This window comes from Mobula hypostoma, chromosome 10, assembly GCF_963921235.1.
Source record: "Mobula hypostoma chromosome 10, sMobHyp1.1, whole genome shotgun sequence".
In the NCBI taxonomy this organism is placed as follows: Eukaryota; Metazoa; Chordata; class Chondrichthyes; order Myliobatiformes; family Myliobatidae; genus Mobula; species Mobula hypostoma.
Genome location: NC_086106.1, coordinates 52,746,710 through 52,765,538, shown reverse-complemented (window position 1 = coordinate 52,765,538; position 18,829 = coordinate 52,746,710). Strand labels below are relative to the sequence as shown.

The 18,829-nt window shown below is 41.1% G+C and overlaps 1 protein-coding gene across 2 annotated transcripts in view; it reads left to right on the top strand.

Annotated features, from left to right (window-relative positions):
- Positions 1-18,829, top strand: part of wdr44 (WD repeat domain 44) — a 93,854-nt gene that overhangs the window by 59,267 nt on the left and 15,758 nt on the right. Inside the window, exons 7-13 of one of the 2 annotated variants that reach the window (XM_063060494.1) lie at positions 6,085-6,221; positions 6,656-6,739; positions 8,722-8,822; positions 9,571-9,722; positions 10,716-10,854; positions 17,456-17,517; positions 18,142-18,258. In XM_063060494.1, coding sequence (XP_062916564.1) covers positions 6,085-6,221; positions 6,656-6,739; positions 8,722-8,822; positions 9,571-9,722; positions 10,716-10,854; positions 17,456-17,517; positions 18,142-18,258 — 792 coding nt within the window. Of the gene's footprint in view, positions 1-6,084; positions 6,222-6,655; positions 6,740-8,721; positions 8,829-9,570; positions 9,723-10,715; positions 10,855-17,455; positions 17,518-18,141; positions 18,259-18,829 lie in introns of both variants that reach the window. The other variant, XM_063060493.1, reaches the window with a different exon arrangement.

Genomic DNA, 18,829 nt, shown 5'->3' with positions numbered 1-18,829 from the left:
ATCTGGCCCTGGGGATTTATCTGCCTTCAATCCCTTCAATTTACCTAACACCACTTCCCTACTAACATGTATTTCGCTCAGTTCCTCCATCTCACTGGACCCTCTGTCCCTTACTATTTCTGGAAGATTATTTATGTCCTCCTTAGTGAAGACAGAACCAAAGTAATTATTCAATTGGTCTGCCATGTCCTTGCTCCCCATAATCAATTCACCTGTTTCTGTTTGCAGGGGACCTACATTTGTCTTTATCAGTCTTTTCCTTTTTACATATCTATAAAAGCTTTTACAGTCCGTTTTTATGTTCTCTGCCAGTTTTCTCTCATAATCTTTTTTCCCCTTCCTAATTAAGCCCTTTGTCCTCCTCTGCTGAACTCTGAATTTCTCCCAGTCCTCAGGTGAGCCACTTTCTCTGGCTAATTTGTATGCTACTTCTTTGGAATTGATACTATCCCTAATTTCTCTTGTCAGCCACGGGTGCACTACCTTCCTTGATTTATTCTTTTGCCAAACTGGGATGAACAATTGTTGTAGTTCATCCATGCAACCTTTAAATGCCTGCCATTGCATATCCACCGTCAATCCTTGAAGTGTCATTTGCCAGTCTATCTTAGCTAATTCATGTCTCATACCTTCAAAGTTACCCCTCTTTAAGTTCAGAACCTTTGTTTCTGAATTAACTACGTCACTCTCCATGTTAATGAAGAATTCCACCATATTATGGTCACTCTTACCCAAGGGGCCTCTCACGACAAGATCGCTAATTAACCCTTCCTCATTGCTCAAAACCCAGTCCAGAATAACCTGCTCTCTAGTCGGTTCCTCGACATGTTGGTTCAAAAAACCATCCCGCATACATTCCAAGAAATCCTCTTCCTCAGCACCTTTACCAATTTGGTTCACCCAGTCTACATGTAGATTGAAGTCACCCATTATAACTGCTGTTCCTTTATTGCACACATTTCTAATTTCCTGTTTAATACCATCTCCGACCTCACTACTACTGTTAGGTGGCCTGTACACAACTCCCACCAGCGTCTTCTGCCCCTTAGTGTTACGCAGCTCTACCCATATCGATTCCACATCTTCCCGGCTTATGTCCTTCCTTTCTATTGCGTTAATCTCTTTTTTAACCAGCAACGCCACCCCACCTCCCCTTCCTTCGTGTCTATCCCTCCTGAATATTGAATATCCCTGAACGTTGAGCTCCCATCCCTGGTCACCCTGGAGCCATGTCTCTGTGATCCCAACTATATCATAATCATTAATAACAATCTGCACTTTCAATTCATCCACCTTATTACGAATACTCCTTGCATTGACACATAAAGCCTTCAGGCACTCTTTTACAACTCTCTTAGCCCTTTTTAATGCTTGCCCTGGATTTGTCGGCCTGCCACTTTTACTTTTCCCCTTTGTACTTTTTGCTTCTACGCTCACTTTACACCCCTCTGTCTCTCTGCACTGGTTCCCATCCCTCTGTTGTGAACTAACCTCCTCACACCTAGCCGTTTTAATTTGATTCCCACCCCCCAACCATTCTAGTTTAAAGTCACCTCAGTAGCCCCCGCTAATCTCCCTGCCAGGATATTGGTCCCCCGAGGATTTAAGTGTAACCCGTCCTTTTTGTACAGGTCACACCTGCGCCAAAAGAGGTCCCAATGATCCAAAAACTTGAATCCCTGCCCCCTGCTCCAATCCCTCAGCCACGCATTTATCCTCCACCTCATCGCATTCCTACTCTCACTGTCGCGTGGCACAGGCAGTAATCCCGAGATTACTACCTTTGCGGTCCTTTTTCTCAACTCCCTTCCTAGCTCCCTATATTCTTCTTTCAGGACCTCATCCCTTTTCCTACCTATGTCATTGGTACCTATATGTACCAGGACCTCTGGCTCTTCACCCTCCCACTTCAGGATATCTTGGACACGATCAGAAATATCCCGGACCCTGGCACCAGGGAGGCAAACTACCATCCGAGTCTCTGGACTGCGTCCACAGAATCGCCTATCTGACCCCCTTACTATCGAGTCCCCTATCACAACTGCCCTCCTCTTCCTTGCCCTACCCTTCTGAGCTACAGGGCCAGACTCTGTGCCGGAGGCAGGGCCACTGTCGCTTCCCCCGGGTAAGCTGTCCCCCCCAACAGTACTCAAACAGGAGTACCTGTTGTTAAGGGGCACAGCCGCCGGGGTACTCCCCATCACCTTCCTTTTCCCCTTCCCCCTCCTATGACTAATCAAACAAGTTTGAATTAAATTCTAAGTTGTTAGTCACATGTTGTTAGTCAGATAAGATATGTGCAACATTGTACTCAATGAGTGTTTCAGGAGTGATTTTTAAAACCCTTTTATATTCTCTATCAATATACAAAGGTTGTATCAATTAAAGGTTCTGTTCATGACCACCTGTGTGAAAGTGAATGGATTTACAATTGTTACTTGGGTTTTCATAATTCCTAGTGGAAATTTTTTGCTTTGTAAGAATTTTTTTGAATAAAGCTAATTCTCTTTTTTGGCCATTTTTCACAAATATCCCTGGCTTATTTCACTCATTATCCAATCCAAACAATCATTATTATTTTTTGAAATCAAAAGACAGCTGATTACATTTTTAATTCTGCATAACATTACAACAAAGTAAGAGTTGCTTAACTTTACATCCTCAAATATACTTCCCAGCAGTAAGGAGAATACTATCTTGGTCAAACATGCCAGAGGCAATTTGGGTGAACTATGGCATGCAAAACTATATTTTTGTTTTTAATTTGAGCATACATAGCTCCCATAATATTATTAAATGTAAAAGATCTGCCATACGTACACAAGTTCATTTCTACAAGTGGCAGAACTAGTTTCCCTTTTCTCTCCATTTTTAGTAACTTTTTATAACAGATGTTTCCGATGCTATGTGCTACAGTACTGTAGAGGTATGGTTATTATATAGAGTGATTTTTGTTTTTTTTTGACATGTGGACGAAGGAGATCTGTTAAGCTGCAGGATTTCCAGGCAAACAATTCAGAGATTGAGAAGTAAGCTCTTCTCAGTATATGCTAGCAATGGCAGAAAAGGCCAAAGCAAAGTAAACATTGTTGTACTATACTATAAACCCCTCTGAAATCTGAGGAGATGCATTAGGAGCATTATGAGCATTTGTCAACTCGCCGAGGTATCAAATAATTGATCGTTAGCAGTGATAAAGGAGCACAGCAGGAGTAGGGTTAATTGCCTGAGTCTTAATGGAACCACAAGGTTTGGTTGCAACTTGGCAGTTTTGAGGACATGTTCATTGTGAAATATGTGAATTCAGCTGTAGAAAGTGGCTCCACAGTGTGGCAAAAGTGTTTACAGATATGCAAAGTTCTCCAAACTGAGACAAATGTTGGTTGTGCAGCAAAGTGCAAAATCTGCAGAGAGGAAGTACTGCCAAGGTTGCTTAGATGTTACAGGAATTGTGGGTGATAGTAGTTTGCTGAAAAAGAAAATGATGTGTGTGGCAAGCAGAGTGTGTATGGTGTGGTTTGACAGTTCATTTTTAGAAGCCATGGTGAGGAGGACATTGAACAAGATGAGTCCAACAGAAATGAACGTCAAATTTAGAATACCAATTGAAAGCAATGTATGTGGCACCAAACTTGGTTAAAATTGAAAGGAAAACATGGTAGATGTGCCTAAGCCAGGAAGTTAGTGCAAGGACAACAATGTGTCTCGTAGCAAACAGTTAATCTCAGCGTATTTTCCCCCGGGATCAATAAAGTATGACTATGACTATTTGAAATTGATGAATCATGCTGTTCTCATATATCAGAACTACACTGGAGTCTGCAAAAACATTTGAAACTCAAAAGATTCAGGGAGGTGATGATTTCTTTGTAGTGGATTAGAAAGATTCAATGCCTATATCTGAAAGTATTCTACAACAATGATGGGAGATAAAGGTGCACCATGTAAAATTCCTTGTAGGTAATAATTTCATCAGCAAAACTCATTAAAGAGCATGCAGGTGACTTTCACAGAACAGAGAAACAAGACAGTTTCCTCTAATTTGAGATGAGTGTAAAAAGCCGCTCTCCCACTGAAGTCTTGCTTGTGGCTCTCAAAGAAACATGGAATTGAGCTGAACTGACTTAGTTTGCCAGAGATTGAACACCTGATAGATATGCCCATTGTCTAATCTAGCATTTTTGAAAAATCAAGCAACTACCTGAAAATTCACTGAGTGGAGTTAATGTAGTCATGAGGAAAAGCTGCTCCTGTCTAAATAGGAGACATTTGCCAGATTTCAGTAGAGCAGCATTTCATTGTGCTTGATGCAGAAATAGGGTACTGCAACACAAAGTTCGATGTGGGTTTCAGTTGATCTAATTTCAGTATGTTACTCCATTGATGATAATAGAGAAATAAAACATTAAGAGATAGTTTTATCCTGAAGGAAAGCTGCGGTGAGCAGATACAGGAAGAAGCAACTGAAGTAGAGCGAGCAAAAATATCAGTTAAAAATAAAGGAAGTCTCCCTCGCAGGTCACTTATTCACTAATGACGAACTTCACAGTTGTTGCTGAAGTACAATGTTTTCTGGGCTTTGACTACTTCTGCTCCAACCAAATGAACCGTGTGAACTCTTTGGGCATCTGTGAAAGGAGATGGAGTGGTGATGCTTTGTTACCCATGAACAAGCTGCCAATTGAATCAAACACGAGGAAATCTGCAGATGCTAGAATTTCAAGCAACACACATAAAAGTTAGTGGTGAATGCAGCAGGCCAGGCAGCATCTATAGAAAGGCCACATCGGGAGCACCAGATGCAGTATATCACCCCAGCCGACTCACAGGTGAAGTGTCGCCTCACCTGGAAGGACTGTCTGGGGTCCTGAATGGTGGTAAGGGAGGAAGTGTAAGGGCATGTGTAGCACTTGTTCTGCTTACAAGGATAAGTGCCAGGAGAGAGATTGGTGGGGAGGGATGGGGGGGGTGGGAGACGAATGGACAAGGGAGTCGCGTAGTTGAATCAATATGTCTTGGTGGTAGAGTCCAGATCACATGACATTGCAGATGGCTTGCAAAAGAGTTAAACAAAAATGATCTTGCAAAAAGCTTGGTGGATAGCACACAAAAGCAGAATATTGACAAACATGTTAGGCACAAATTGAAAAAGAGATGCACTAACTTTGGACAGGATACACTGCACTGGTGATATACGAGCGGTGATTGATACGTTCGTGGCCTAAGGTAGAAGGAGTCAATTTTAGAAAACTTAGCACATTTATTTTTTCAACATAGTGCCCTCCTACACTTACACACTTAGCCCAGCGGTCGTGGAGCATACGGATCTTGGACGTCCAGAAAGTATCCACCGCAGGGGTGATTGGTAAGTTAGTGGCCTAAGGTAGAAGGAGATGAGTTATACAGCTCTTGTTACATGCACATGCAGTTCAACTCTTTGAGTGATTATGCAGAAAGTTTGAAGTTAATAACTCACAACAAGCTGGAGGAACTCAGCAGGTCGGGCAGCATCCGAAGTTAATAACTCATCTTCTTCTACCTTAGGCCACAAAGTTATCAATCACCCCTGTTGTGGACCATTTTCTGGAGGTCCAAGATGCCAGCTTCTACAAAGAAGGGATCCGTATGCTCCACGACTGCTGGACTAAGTGTGTAAATGTAGGAGGGGACTATGTTGAAAAATAAATGTGCTAGGTTTTCTAAAATTGACTCCTTCTACCTAGGCCACGAACTTATCAATCACCCCTCTATGTCCAAGCTATTCATTTGCTTCTGTTAAGCTCCTGCATGGAGGACCAGACATTTCAGAAAAGCTTGCAATTTAAAAATTTATAGGCATGCTTGTAATTGACACAGCCCCAGAAAGATACAAAATAAAAGCAGGCACTTCAGCCCATCTTTATTTCATTAGTATGACTGTCAATAAAATTGTTGTTGTGCAATCGGAAAAACTTTTTGGATTTTCTTTACAAATGCTGCACACAATGCCTTAGTCAAATCACATCAAAAGATTTGGTTTTCTGCATTTAATCCTCTTTCAATTTTCTTGAAAATCCACCAATAAACTTATTTCTTTCACAAAAGGAAATTCTTGCAAGTGTGATGGTGAAAAATCTGGATACAGGGGAAGAGATCCCTCTCAATATGGCTGAGGAGAAACTTCCCAAAGGTCTTAACCCATTGACGTTACATATTATGCGTCGGACAAAGGAGTATGTAAGGTACGCAAAGCATCATTCCCTTCATGCCTTCATGCCCTCACACCCTCCCTGTCACAGAAATCTGTTCTTTGTTACTGATGATACCATTCACTTTGGAAAATTATATTAAATCCTAGCTGAATTTATGATCAGTCTTCTTGGTAGTTTAGATTTCTGTTGGCTGTTGTATTGAACTGTGTAGTGTTAACTGTAAAGATACAATTTTTCTTAAGTAAACTGATGTCTAAGATTGTCAGAAATAGACAGAGCCAAGCATGTATGAAAGTGATTTGATTTTGTGTGAATTTAGACCAACAGTCTGCATGGCTTGCTGAGTTTCTGTAGTATTTTGTCTGTTGCTCTGGATTTTCATCACCTGCAGAATCTCTTGTGTTTATGATTATTATTTATCTGTTAACAAGTAGATTTTAATCAGAATGGTTTTGCAATTTTAGTAATGATGCCGCACAGTCAGATGATGAAGAGAAGATTCAACCCACTCAGACTGAGCAAGATGGCCATAAAATCAAACAGAAAACGTAAGAACTTATTCCCATAATGTTCAGTTTTCATTGTAATAGAAATATTTGGCAATATTTTTAAAACAAGTATTTTTATTTATATTTAAAGTAGTATTATGATTTACAAATTAGAGCATACTTTTATCTTCCCTATGTCTGCATTTTAGCATGTTTTGTCATGATTTCTAATGTATATGATGTCCTGACAATTGACAACTGTTAGTGAGACATAATATAAATATCTTGCATTCTCCAACCCCATGGTGCAAGACAAAACGTATATCATTCTTTCTCAAATTATTTGGTACAGTACATAAGAGCTTTTTCATTTGCCATTGTTCTTCATTGCGGATATAATAAAGGCTGAAAATCCTTAAATTGCAGTATTTTGAACTAATAATGACACATGCAGATGAAAGTGTCTCTGTGAGGCATATATTCTTCATTCAAAATTCCTCGTTGGTATAGAAGAAATCAAGCAGATGTGGGTCTTATTGGCAAAGGCAGCGTTTACTGCCCATGCCTAATTGCCCTTGGACTGAATGGTTTGATTGGCAATTTTACAAGACAGTTTAAAAAGTCAATTAAATCACTGTTTGGAGTTGCGACAAACCAGATTGGGTAAAGAAGGCAGATTATATTTTCTAAAGGACGTTACTGAAAGAGGAGAAATTTTACAGAATCTGGTAGTTGCATGATCAGCGTTACTTCCTCTAACTTTTTTTCCTGCATTATTTGATATAAATTCCCTGACAGTCCTGGAGAGAATTAATGTTAGAGGTAATGAGCAGACTGCTTTGTCCTCAATAGGAATGGGTTTTTTGTAATTGGAACACACACACACTCATCCATGGGAGTGACGAAACATTTTTGACTTGTGCCTGGTGGAATGCTGCAAATCTGTTGAGGTATCCTTCTTCCAGGGATTTAGTTCCAGATTTCCTTATCCTGTCTATACACCCAAAAAGCTGTATAATGATGAGAAATTCTGATAGTTTTCCAGCGTTTAAACACAAAATTTGGATTATACTGTATGTTACAAAAATGATTGAGGTTTCAATATACAAACGTTTGTACTTAATGTGAGTCTTCTTGCTTTATTGCAATGTAGTGGGCTATACAGGTAAGCATAATTTGAGGAGCTCCATTTGAAGAAAATTACCAAAGTAGGTTGGATCAAATAACCTTTCTATCTGGTACAATTGTCTTTAAAATGTGGAGTGCTTGTTTTGGGCAGACTTGATTTACTCTGGCCTTGAGCAATTGATTTCTGTAACTGGGATATGCCTGCAAATCCAATCCCATTAACCTCCCTGAGACCATTGTGTTACTACATCCTTAAAATTTAAAAATAAAATTTATGGTTCTCTAATGTAATTGTTATTCTGATTATGTATTTTTTTCAATTGCCATTTGAGGGTTTGATTCTTACTACTGTTTGTAAGGAGTTTTTACATTCTCCCTGATAACACATTTCACTGTGCTTCAATGTACAAATAACAAATAAGACTATTCTTTAATTTGATGCTACCGTTAATTACTTGGGATTCTGGAAGACTGTAAACAGCAGTGGGGGAGAAAATGATGAAATTATTGAAAGAGACAATGTAAGATGCACCCATCTGTTCCTCCTTGTGTCTTCACCCAATATTGTACCTACCTCACCACAAGAAGAAAGAATTTGGATAGTTTATTTTTTGACTGTGTTTACAAGATGCAAACAGGAGAGGATGCGTGCATCTTATTTTTTTTTTAGCAAATTGAGATCCCTTTCTGTTGTGTAATGCAACTTTACAAAACAGAATGTAAAGAATTTTAAATTGTTGTTGAGCCTTCTTTAAAAAGTTGCTTCTGAAAACAGTTTTCAATTTTATTCATTCTTACAGTTTGATATGAGTATTAAAATCTAGCTGCCTTAACATCAGCATTCTGGTCTATAATCAGAGTATTTTCAGGAGATATAAGATGTATATTGTCTGATGAATTTAATGCTTTTCTAGTAATCAACTAAAGAAGTTTTTGGGAAAATCAGTGAAGAGAGCAAAGCATCTTGCTGAAGAATATGGTGAAAAAGCTGTAAATAAAGTTAAAAGTGTCCGAGGTGAAGGTACATTTAAAAATAAATGACTTTACTTTTTATTTTGTAAAATGACATCTGCTCAGAGTCATTTCTTGTGATTAATTAGTAGGCTAACTTTAACTTCTGTATATTTTCCTTTGCTCCAAATACAATATTATTGCTGCCGCCTTTGGCAGGCCTCTGGAATTGAGATGACTTGCTTCCTCTACGGTTGAATTCTGAATTGCAGTGAACGTTTGTGGGATCCATAGACTTCACACAGATGGAGTTTGATGGTTGAGAATAGGTTGTTCTGAATATTGGATGCTGCTGGCCTCCACTGGCTACCATCGGAGATGCACTGTGTTTGGTATTTCCCAAATGCTTTCTTGATAGTTCCATAAGTTAGTTGCACTTTTTCCAGGAATTTGAAAAATTCTTGGAACAGTTCTTTTGGCCTCCTTGAATTGCTTGATGTGCAGAGCTCAAAATAGACTGCATAAGCAACTAGCTAAAGGCTGACTGGTACATAGTAGCTGTTGTAGATTTGCATTATTGAAAGGTAACTCCCAGGATGTGGGAAATGGTTCGTGGTGACTAGCATCTTTTGGTTTGTAAGGGGACGCAGGAAGAACAAGGAAGTTTAAATGATGCATTTTATGCGTGTTTAATACACACTTGGTTTCACAAATTCTAACTAGTTTTGTAACATCACATTCTTAGAGCAATGTTTCAACATTTCATGACCTTGAATCGTTACTTAATATTGTCAATTTCTGTTGTTTTCAAGTGTTCCATTTGGATCAAGATGATGCTTCTTCTAGTGATGATGAGGGTATGCCTTACACAAGGCCTGTCAAGTTTAAAGCAGCACACAGTTTCAAAGGGCCTTTTGACTTTGATCAGATTAAAATGGTCCAAGATCTCAGCGGAGAACACATGGTAAGTTCTAATTTTAGTAGGCCATATTATTTCCTGTCTCTATTTCTTAAATTCTTGGTTCTTGCTTTGTTGTTTTTGCCAAGTGTATTTCTTTACAATCAAGTCGGTAGAAACTCCCAGGTTTATGACAATACTTCCTTCAGTACAATGGCTAGGAATTTCCTGAATGCAAACAGTCAAATTTTGTTGAATTTTTTTTATAACTCTGTTGTGGTGGCTGTTTAATCCAGATTAGGAATTTAGGTCCAGATCAGTACTGAAAGCAAACTACCAGTGGGTCTACAGTTTATACAAATGGGATAACTTCACTGAAACCGAGTGATTAGGGTTTTGCTAACTAGTTTAAGAACAGAATGGTTGAAGGGAAATAGCTCTTCTTGAACCTGGTAATGTGAGTCGTCAGGCTTCTGTACCTCCTGCCTGATGGTAGCTATGAAAAGATGGCAGAGCCAAAATTAGTGCAGAGAGGCCTTGAGGGTCCTGTCATTAAAAGTGGCAGGCATGTTGAGAAAGTGGGTAAGAAAGCAGATGTGGTTCTGGGCCTTATCAAATGACAAGCTTTTACACTAATCCTGCTCTAACTGGATTTAGTTCTCGAAGGTTATGATGTTTTCAGCAAAAGCATAGGTAGATGACAGTGGTTCCAAGAATGAAGGATTAAGGATCAGTGGAGGGGCTGGAACATTTTTAGCAAAGAAAAAAGTAAAGGGATATGTGATCTAAGTCTACAGGATAATGAGGGTTTTGGAGAGAATGGATTTGTGAATAGAATCCATTGTGGTTTTCAACCTAGAGAGTTACTCTAGTTGAGAGCTTGAGGGACTGATTGGCCTCTTCCTGTGCCTTAACCATTCCATGGATCTATAATTATGCTGATAATATTATCTGATGTCTACCCTTAGAATCTAGGCTATTAATCAACTTGCCATACAAGAAAAGTGGTTTGATTATTGTACATATCACAGGAAATGAAAACTGAGATTTTGTTTCTAGGGAGCTGTGTGGACAATGAAGTTTTCACACTGTGGTCGATTACTTGCAACAGCCGGTCAAGACAAAGTTGTGAGGATCTGGGTTTTAAAGAATGCTTGGGACTACTTCAACAATATGAGAATAAAATACAACACTGAAGGTAATCATCATCGCCAAATGGGGCTACTTTGACTCTTTGTATACATGAGTGCATCGGTTGTAGTTTTAGCTGGTGTATGTGGAGTTGGAAGGTTGTAGAAGAAGTATATTTATGACTGAAATATTCTGTGCAAACATTGGTTCAAGGAGACATAAATTGTTTGAGTTCTATAGTTGGTGGACCCCATTTATATGTAGCTTCCAAGAGCTTCAAATCCCTTGATATTGGAAATAATAAATTAAGGTTTAGGAATTGGAGACTGGATGGTGAAATCTGCCAGTAACATTGAATGTTAGGGAGCCCAAATTGCATTTATGCCTTGGGTGGCTTTTTATTGACAGAGGGAGACCATTCTGTCTGTTAGCTCTTCTGATTCTTAAAGCAATCTCATTTTTCCCAGCGCACAAAGCACTGGAGGAACTCAGTGGGTCGGGAAGCATCTTTGGAGGGAAATGAACAGTCAACATTTCAGGCTGAGGCCCTTCATCTGGCTTTCAGTAGTCTCAGAGATGTTCTAGTGCTTTGGGTGTTGCTCCAGATATCAGCAGCTGCAGGCTCATGTCCCTACTTGTATCACTTTGCTATAATTCAGTCCCATATTCCCATGAACCCCTCGTGATCCTTGAATCATCCACCTGTACGTAGGAATATGTTTTAGTAACCAGTTAAAATGTCAGTGAACTCTTATTTGGGATGTGCGATAAAACTGCAGAGCCAAGGGGAAGCGCATGCAGTGGCAGGAATGATGTGCATGCTGCACACAGACAGCACTGGGATTAACTTTACATCACTGAAGTTGAGGCAGCCGCAGCTTTGTGTTTTTCCCAATCAACTGCCAATCTGGGTGTTTGTTCCCCATCCCCATTGCAGGATTCAATAGAGTGGTTCCTGGTTTGGTGGATTTGTCATCTGAGGAGAAATTAAACAGACTAAGTCCATACTCTCAGGTTTGGAAGAATGACGCTACAGAGAAACAAATTCTCCTAGGCTTTTTGGTCTCATTGATCACGTGGATAGTCAGAGGCTTTTTCCCATGGCTGAAATGGCTAACACGAGAGGGCAGAGTTTTAAGGTGCTTGCAAGTAGGTACAGAGGAGAAGTCAGGGGTAAGTTTTTTACGCAGAGGGTGGTGAGTGTGTGGAATGGGCTGCCAGTAGCAGTGATGGAGGCGGATACGATAGGGTCTTTTCAGAGACTCCTGGATAGGTACATGGAGCTTAGAAAAATAGAGGGCTAAGGGTAAGCCAAGGGAATTTCTAAGGTCAGGACATGTTCGGCACAGCATTGTGGGCCAAGGATCTGTTTGTGCTGTAGGTTTTCTATGTTTCTATGCTTGTCAGAGTGGGTTCAGAATTGATTTCCTTCGGCACGGATGTCACAGTTGCATAATAAGGGTTCAGGCATGCAAACCAGAATAAGGAGAAATTTATTCACCCAGAGACCAGCAAATCTTTGGATTCTCAACCCAAGAGGTTCAATCACTTTGTACGTTTAAGGCCGTCGTTGTTAGATTTTTGGATGTTGGAGTACTCGGGAGTGGTATAGCACAGAAAGGTGATGCTGAGGTAATAGATTATTGCAGAGTAGCCTATTTACATTCTTGCATGATGTATCTTTTTAAGGGTAGATGCTGTGGGGAGGAGAGAGACAGTATCACAGGAACAGCGTGGTTCAGCAAATTAATCTTAAGTTTGTACTTGAGGAATGTCTGATTTTTGATATTGTGAAAGGATTTGTTTAGAAATTTGGTTTATTACTGACTATTCAACTCTTTAGAGTGAAATGGAAATTGCTGTTAAGTGAAATAGCTTTGTGCTTATTTTGAAGGGTGCTTTTTATAGAAGTAAACATTTATATGAAGTCAACAGCTTAACACCAACTGTCTGCTTTCATTTGTAAGAAAATAAGAAAACAAAATAATTCTTGATTTCAGTGCTTGCACAAACATTCCTTCCTCCTTGGGTCCACCATCCCACCTGCTCCTGTTGGATTAGACTATTTCATTAGATTAGACTGTTTAATTATTATTTTCTTTGCAGTTTAACAATTGAAATACATGCAGATAATTAAGTAGTTCTTGTATGCATATATCCTCTCATGGCGATACAAACTATAATTCTGGAACACCCTGAAGCAACGAGCTCCTTTGTTCTACATTAATTAAATACAGTGCTTTCTCATTAGTTAAATTGGCTCTGCAGTATTGAATAGTAGCTTTCTAATTGGTTAATTCTTATCTATAATTTTGAATGGAATTTTCCTTATCTCTATGGGTATAAAATAGCTAAACAAAGCAGTGCCATTTTGATCTTCTTTAATCTTGGCTTTCTTCACTAGTTGACCTCTATCACGTTCTGTTTCAATTTCTGTTTGCTCTATCAACTCTTATTAAAATGACAGTGAAGCAGCAAGTTTTGTGCCCTTTGCCTGTCTTCTGAAAAGATCTTGGATTAAAACATCAGAATCCAACGGTCCGATATCCTTTGTTTCCTTAAGTGTGCAAAAATCCATCAGTTGTACCTTCAACAATTAAATATCCTTAGCTTAATAGAGAAATCCAAAGAATCAAACTGCTCAAGATATCTTTTGATTCCTAAAGCCTTATATGTCTGAGTCCTGCCAGCCAGAGCAAATAGTCTCTCAGTATCAGTTGTCAATACCTCTCAGAATCATGCATTTCAGTACTCATGTCTGATCTAGCTCCATGTGGACATGACCCATTGTACTCTCTCTTCTTGTCGGACAATCATTTACCTGGGAACCAAGCCAGTGAAGCAACACTGCACTGCCTCTAAGCAAAGTACGTCCCTCCAAGTGCAAGGTCAGAACTGCACATGATACTCTGAGTGTGTGGTTTTCCTGAAGCTTGTACAACTGGGACACATTCGAAGCGATTGTGCAACCACCAACTGCGACTCCAGCCTTGAACTCCAGGCCGGGTCTTTATGTGCTGCTGTTGTGACTCCCGTCTCCCCTTCCCCCACCACCACTCCGCAGCCCCGTCTTCCTCAGATCCCACCGTCAACTCCTGGGCCCTCAGAGGCTCCATCTACCTCTCACCCCAACCCTCCCCTCTCCATTGACACCCGCAGCCTCCCCCCTCCCCCCTCTGATCCCAGCTCTCATCCGTGCCGGGTCTTTACCATCCCCTCCGACCTTCAACTGTCGGAGGCAGAACGCTCTGTTCTCAGTAAGGGCCTCACGTTTGTCCCCCTTCGCCCACACCTCAGCGAGTTCCGTGTTCGCCATGATGCGGAACTTCTCTTCCGCCGTCTCCGTCTCCGAGCCTACTTCTTCGGCAAGGACTCTTCCACCCCCACCGATGACCCCTTCTCCCGTCTTCAACCCTCCTCTTCTTCATGGACACCCCGCTGTGGTCTTCTGCCTGCTCTGGATCTCTTTATTGCCAACTGCCGACGGGACATCAACCGTCTCGACTTCACCGCACCTTGTCCCCATTCCAACCTCACTCCTTCGGAACGCTCTGCTCTCCACTCCCTCTGCACTAATCCTAACCTTATTATTAAACCCGCTGATAAGGGGGGTGCTGTTGTAGTCTGGCGTACTGACCTCTACCTTGCCGAGGCACAGCGACAACTCGCGGATACCTCCTCTTATTTACCCCTCGATCGTGACCCCACCAAGGAGCACCAGGCCATTGTCTCCCACACTATCAACGACTTTATCCGCTCAGGGGATCTCCCATCCACTGCTACCAACCTTATAGTTCCCACACCCCGCACTTCCCGTTCCTACCTCCTACCCAAGATCCACAAACCTGCCTGTCCTGGCCGACCTATTGTCTCAGCTTGCTCCTGCCCCACCGAACTCGTTTCTGCATACCTCGACACTGTTTTATCACCCCTTGTTCAATCCCTTCCGACCTATGTTCGTGACACTTCTCACGCTCTTAAAGTTTTCGATGATTTTAAGTTCCCTGGCCCCCACCGCTTTATTTTCACCATGGATGTCCAGTCCTTATATACTTCCATCCCCCATCAGGAAGGTCTCAAAGCTCTACGCTTCTTTTTGGATTCCAGACCTAATCAGTTCCCCTCTACCACCACTCTGCTCCGTCTAGCGGAATTAGTCCTTACTCTTAATAATTTCTCCTTTTGCTCCTCCCATTTCCTCCAAACTAAAGGTGTAGCTATGGGCACCCGTATGGGTCCTAGCTATGCCTGCCTTTTTGTTGGGTTTGTGGAACAATCTATGTTCCGTGCCTATTCTGGTATCTGTCCCCCACTTTTCCTTCGCTATATCGACGACTGCATTGGCGCTGCTTTCTGCACGCATGCAGAACTCGTTGACTTTATTAACTTTGCCTCCAACTTTCACCCTGCCCTCAAGTTTACCTGGTCTATTTCCGACACCTCCCTCCCCTTTCTAGATCTTTCTGTCTCTGTCTCTGTCTCTGGAGACAGCTTATCCACTGATATCTACTATAAGCCTACTGACTCTCACAGCTATCTGGACTATTCCTCTTCTCACCCTGTCTCTTGCAAAAACGCCATCCCCTTCTCGCAATTCCTCCATCTCCGCCGCATCTGCTCTCAGGATGAGGCTTTTCATTCTAGGACGAGGGAGATGTCTTCATTTTTTAAAGAAAGGGGCTTCCCTTCCTCCACTATCAACTCTGCTCTTAAACGCATCTCCTCCATTTCACGTACATCTGCTCTCACTCCATCCTCCCACCACCCCACTAGGAATAGGGTTCCCCTGGTCCTCACCTACCACCCCACCAGCCTCCGGGTCCAACATATTATTCTCCGTAACTTCCGCCACCTCCAACGGGATCCCACCACTAAGCACATCTTTCCCTCCCCCCTCTCTCTGCTTTCCGCAGGGATCGCTCCCTACACAACTCCCTTGTCCATTCGTCTCCCCCATCCCTCCCCACTGATCTTCCTCCTGGCACTTATCCGTGTAAGCGGAACAAGTGCTACACATGCCCTTACACTTCCTCCCTTACCACCATTCAGGGCCCCAAACAGTCCTTCCAGGTGAGGCATCACTTCACCTGTGAGTCGACTGGGGTGATATACTGCGTCCGGTGCTCCCGATGTGGCCTTTTATATATTGGTGAGACCCGACGCAGACTGGGAGACCGCTTTGCTGAACATCTATGCTCTGTCCGCCAGAGAAAGCAGGATCTCCCAGTGGCCACACATTTTAATTCCACATCCCATTCCCATTCTGACATGTCTATCCACGGCCTCCTCTACTGTAAAGATGAAGCCACACTCAGGTTGGAGGAACAACACCTTATATTCCGTCTGGGTAGCCTCCAACCTGATGGCATGAACATTGACTTCTCTAACTTCCGCTAGGCCCCACCTCCCCCTCGTACCCCAGCTGTTACTCCTTTTTATGCACACATTCTTTCTCTCACTCTCCTTTTTCTCCCTCTGTCCCTCTGAATATACCTCTTGCCCATCCTCTGGGTCACCCCCCCCCCCGTCTTTCTCCCTAGGCCTCCTGTCCCATGATCCTCTCGTATCCCCTTTTGCCTATCACCTGTCCAGCTCTCGGCTCTATCCCTCCCCCTCCTGTCTTCTCCTATCATTTTGCATCTCCCCCTCCCCCTCCAGCTTTCAAATCCCTTACTCACTCTTCCTTCAGTTAGTCCTGACGAAGGGTCTCGGCCTGAAACGTCGACTGCGCCTCTTCCTATAGATGCTGCTTGGCCTGCTGCGTTCACCAGCAACTTTGATGTATGTTGCTTGAATTTCCAGCATCTGCAGAATTCCTGTTGTTTACGTGGGACATCATTTAGTTATTTTTATACCCATTCCTGTCCTGTCACCCCAGCTGCATGCCACCTCATCGAATGAAACAAAAGTAAATACTGTAGGTACTGCAAGTATCATTAGGAACAAAATCAACAGAGAAAAAGTTAATTGTCCTGGTCAACGACCTTTCATCTTTTTCATGTCACTTTAATTAAAGCTTCTGGGAAATGCATGGACTGCAGTCCCCATACCTATTTCACTAGTTATATTTTCCAAGAGTGTAAGATAAAGTAATATAACTATTTCCCTTCTATAAAGCATTTTTAAAGAAGTATTTTGCTTTTCCAAGTAGGTTGTTATTAATATAGTTTATGGCTTCTTGTATTTTTCTGGCGGTTGGTGTCCAGTTAACTGGTCCGTGTCTACTTATTTTTTGCCCTTTTTCTTAAAAACTGTTGAGTCATTTCAGTGACTAAAATCTCATGCACCAAGAAAAGAAAATCTTTGCACGGGAGCTCAGGTTATCTGGGAGGGTAGATAAAACAGAATCAAATGTTTTGCCATGGCTTTTGGGTAACTGGCATTTTCATTTCTTTTGGTGATGACTTGGCAGATAGTTGTCATTTTGATTTAAGTGGATCTTGGTAGTTTTGGAAAAGATATGGATTCATTGAGGTTTAACTGGTTGTACCGAAATAATTCTGAATTTATGATCTCTGCTTTGAATATATAATACAATTGAACAACTTGGGTAGAGAAACAAAAACAATGTTGTTGATTTATTGACCTTTTCTAAAGATCTTAAGTCGTAAATCAATATTTTGCGCTGTAGCTTAGTTCATGGTAATGATATTTTAAACTTCATTCAGGTCGTGTGTCACCATCACCCTCACAAGAAAGCTTGAGTTCTTCGAAATCTGATACTGACACGGTATGTAAAAAATATGATTCATCTTGCAGGTAAAGCAAAGATAGGGTTAAAATTTAGTTTTTCAGCAATAGCACGAAGCAATTAATGGATTTGTGTGCTCTGAATTATTTTCTTTTCCACTTTGTTGCTGATTTGCTCTGTTGCGTTCAACTACAGAAGAGCTATTGTGTTGAAGCAAGGAGCATGTGCAAATAGCAGTAATGACATTTCTAAAATGGCAGCTCCCATCATAGAAGTAATCTAATTTAAAATTACATATATTTGCATATTCCATTACCATGATGCTGATTTAAAGGAAAATAATGCAGTAATGTTCCTAGGTAATTCACCAGGGCTGCTTTAAAGTGTGGTCTGGTTTTAGCTGTATGATTCCACTAAGCTGCAGGCTTAATATCCATCTATTACAGTTTGGCATTTGAGCATATATTTTGTTAACTCTTAAGAACTTTTTTCAGATTTTATTGAACTATCTTCGTGAACATATAGGTATTAATGTAAAAGCAATGTCAAGTGAAATTATTATTTTAAGATCAATATCCTTTGAAAATATTGTCAACACAATCTGAATGTGTGCAGTTTAGAAGGTTGACTTGTAGAATCTAAATTTATCTTTTTCTTTCTTAGGCATATAGCGGAACTGAGGATTCCGATCCTGAAGACAAAACTGCACCTTTTAGGCAGCACCCATTTTGTAAATACAAGGGGCATACTGCTGATCTTCTGGATCTCTCTTGGTCAAAGGTATGGGAATAGTGCAGACCTACACTGTTCACATATACTGTGCCTATGTGACGCCGTGTTTTGTGCATGAAATTATCCATGGCACCATTTAATAAGCTTGTATGACCTTTAACAGCATGTTGGACTTTTGTGTGCTCTGAATAACAGGGAGGTTTTATTGGAGTTGTACAGCTGAAATACTGTGCACAGTTTTGGAGGCACTTTTGTTGAAGTTGTGGATTTTCAGGGGAGAGATGAGAAAGGTTGGATTAAACTTGTCAAAGTGTTGCCAGTACGAAAGCATAGGATGGTTTAAATATTTCTTACTTTCTCATATTATTTCATTACTTTGTTAACTTTGACTATCTAGATTAGTGAGGTGGATAGGTATAGACCTTAGAAGTGATAACCCATTCATGCTCAAGACAAGGTAAGATTTTTAAGCAGATGACCCTTACATTTTATAACATGATCTTGGGGACTAGAAGGAAAGGTTGATCAGTACAATGTGGTTTAGGTCAAAGGAATACGAATGAGTTTTTAGGAATTCCACATGTGGTGAGGAGAGATCCTGAGCAGCTGTAGGTGGAGT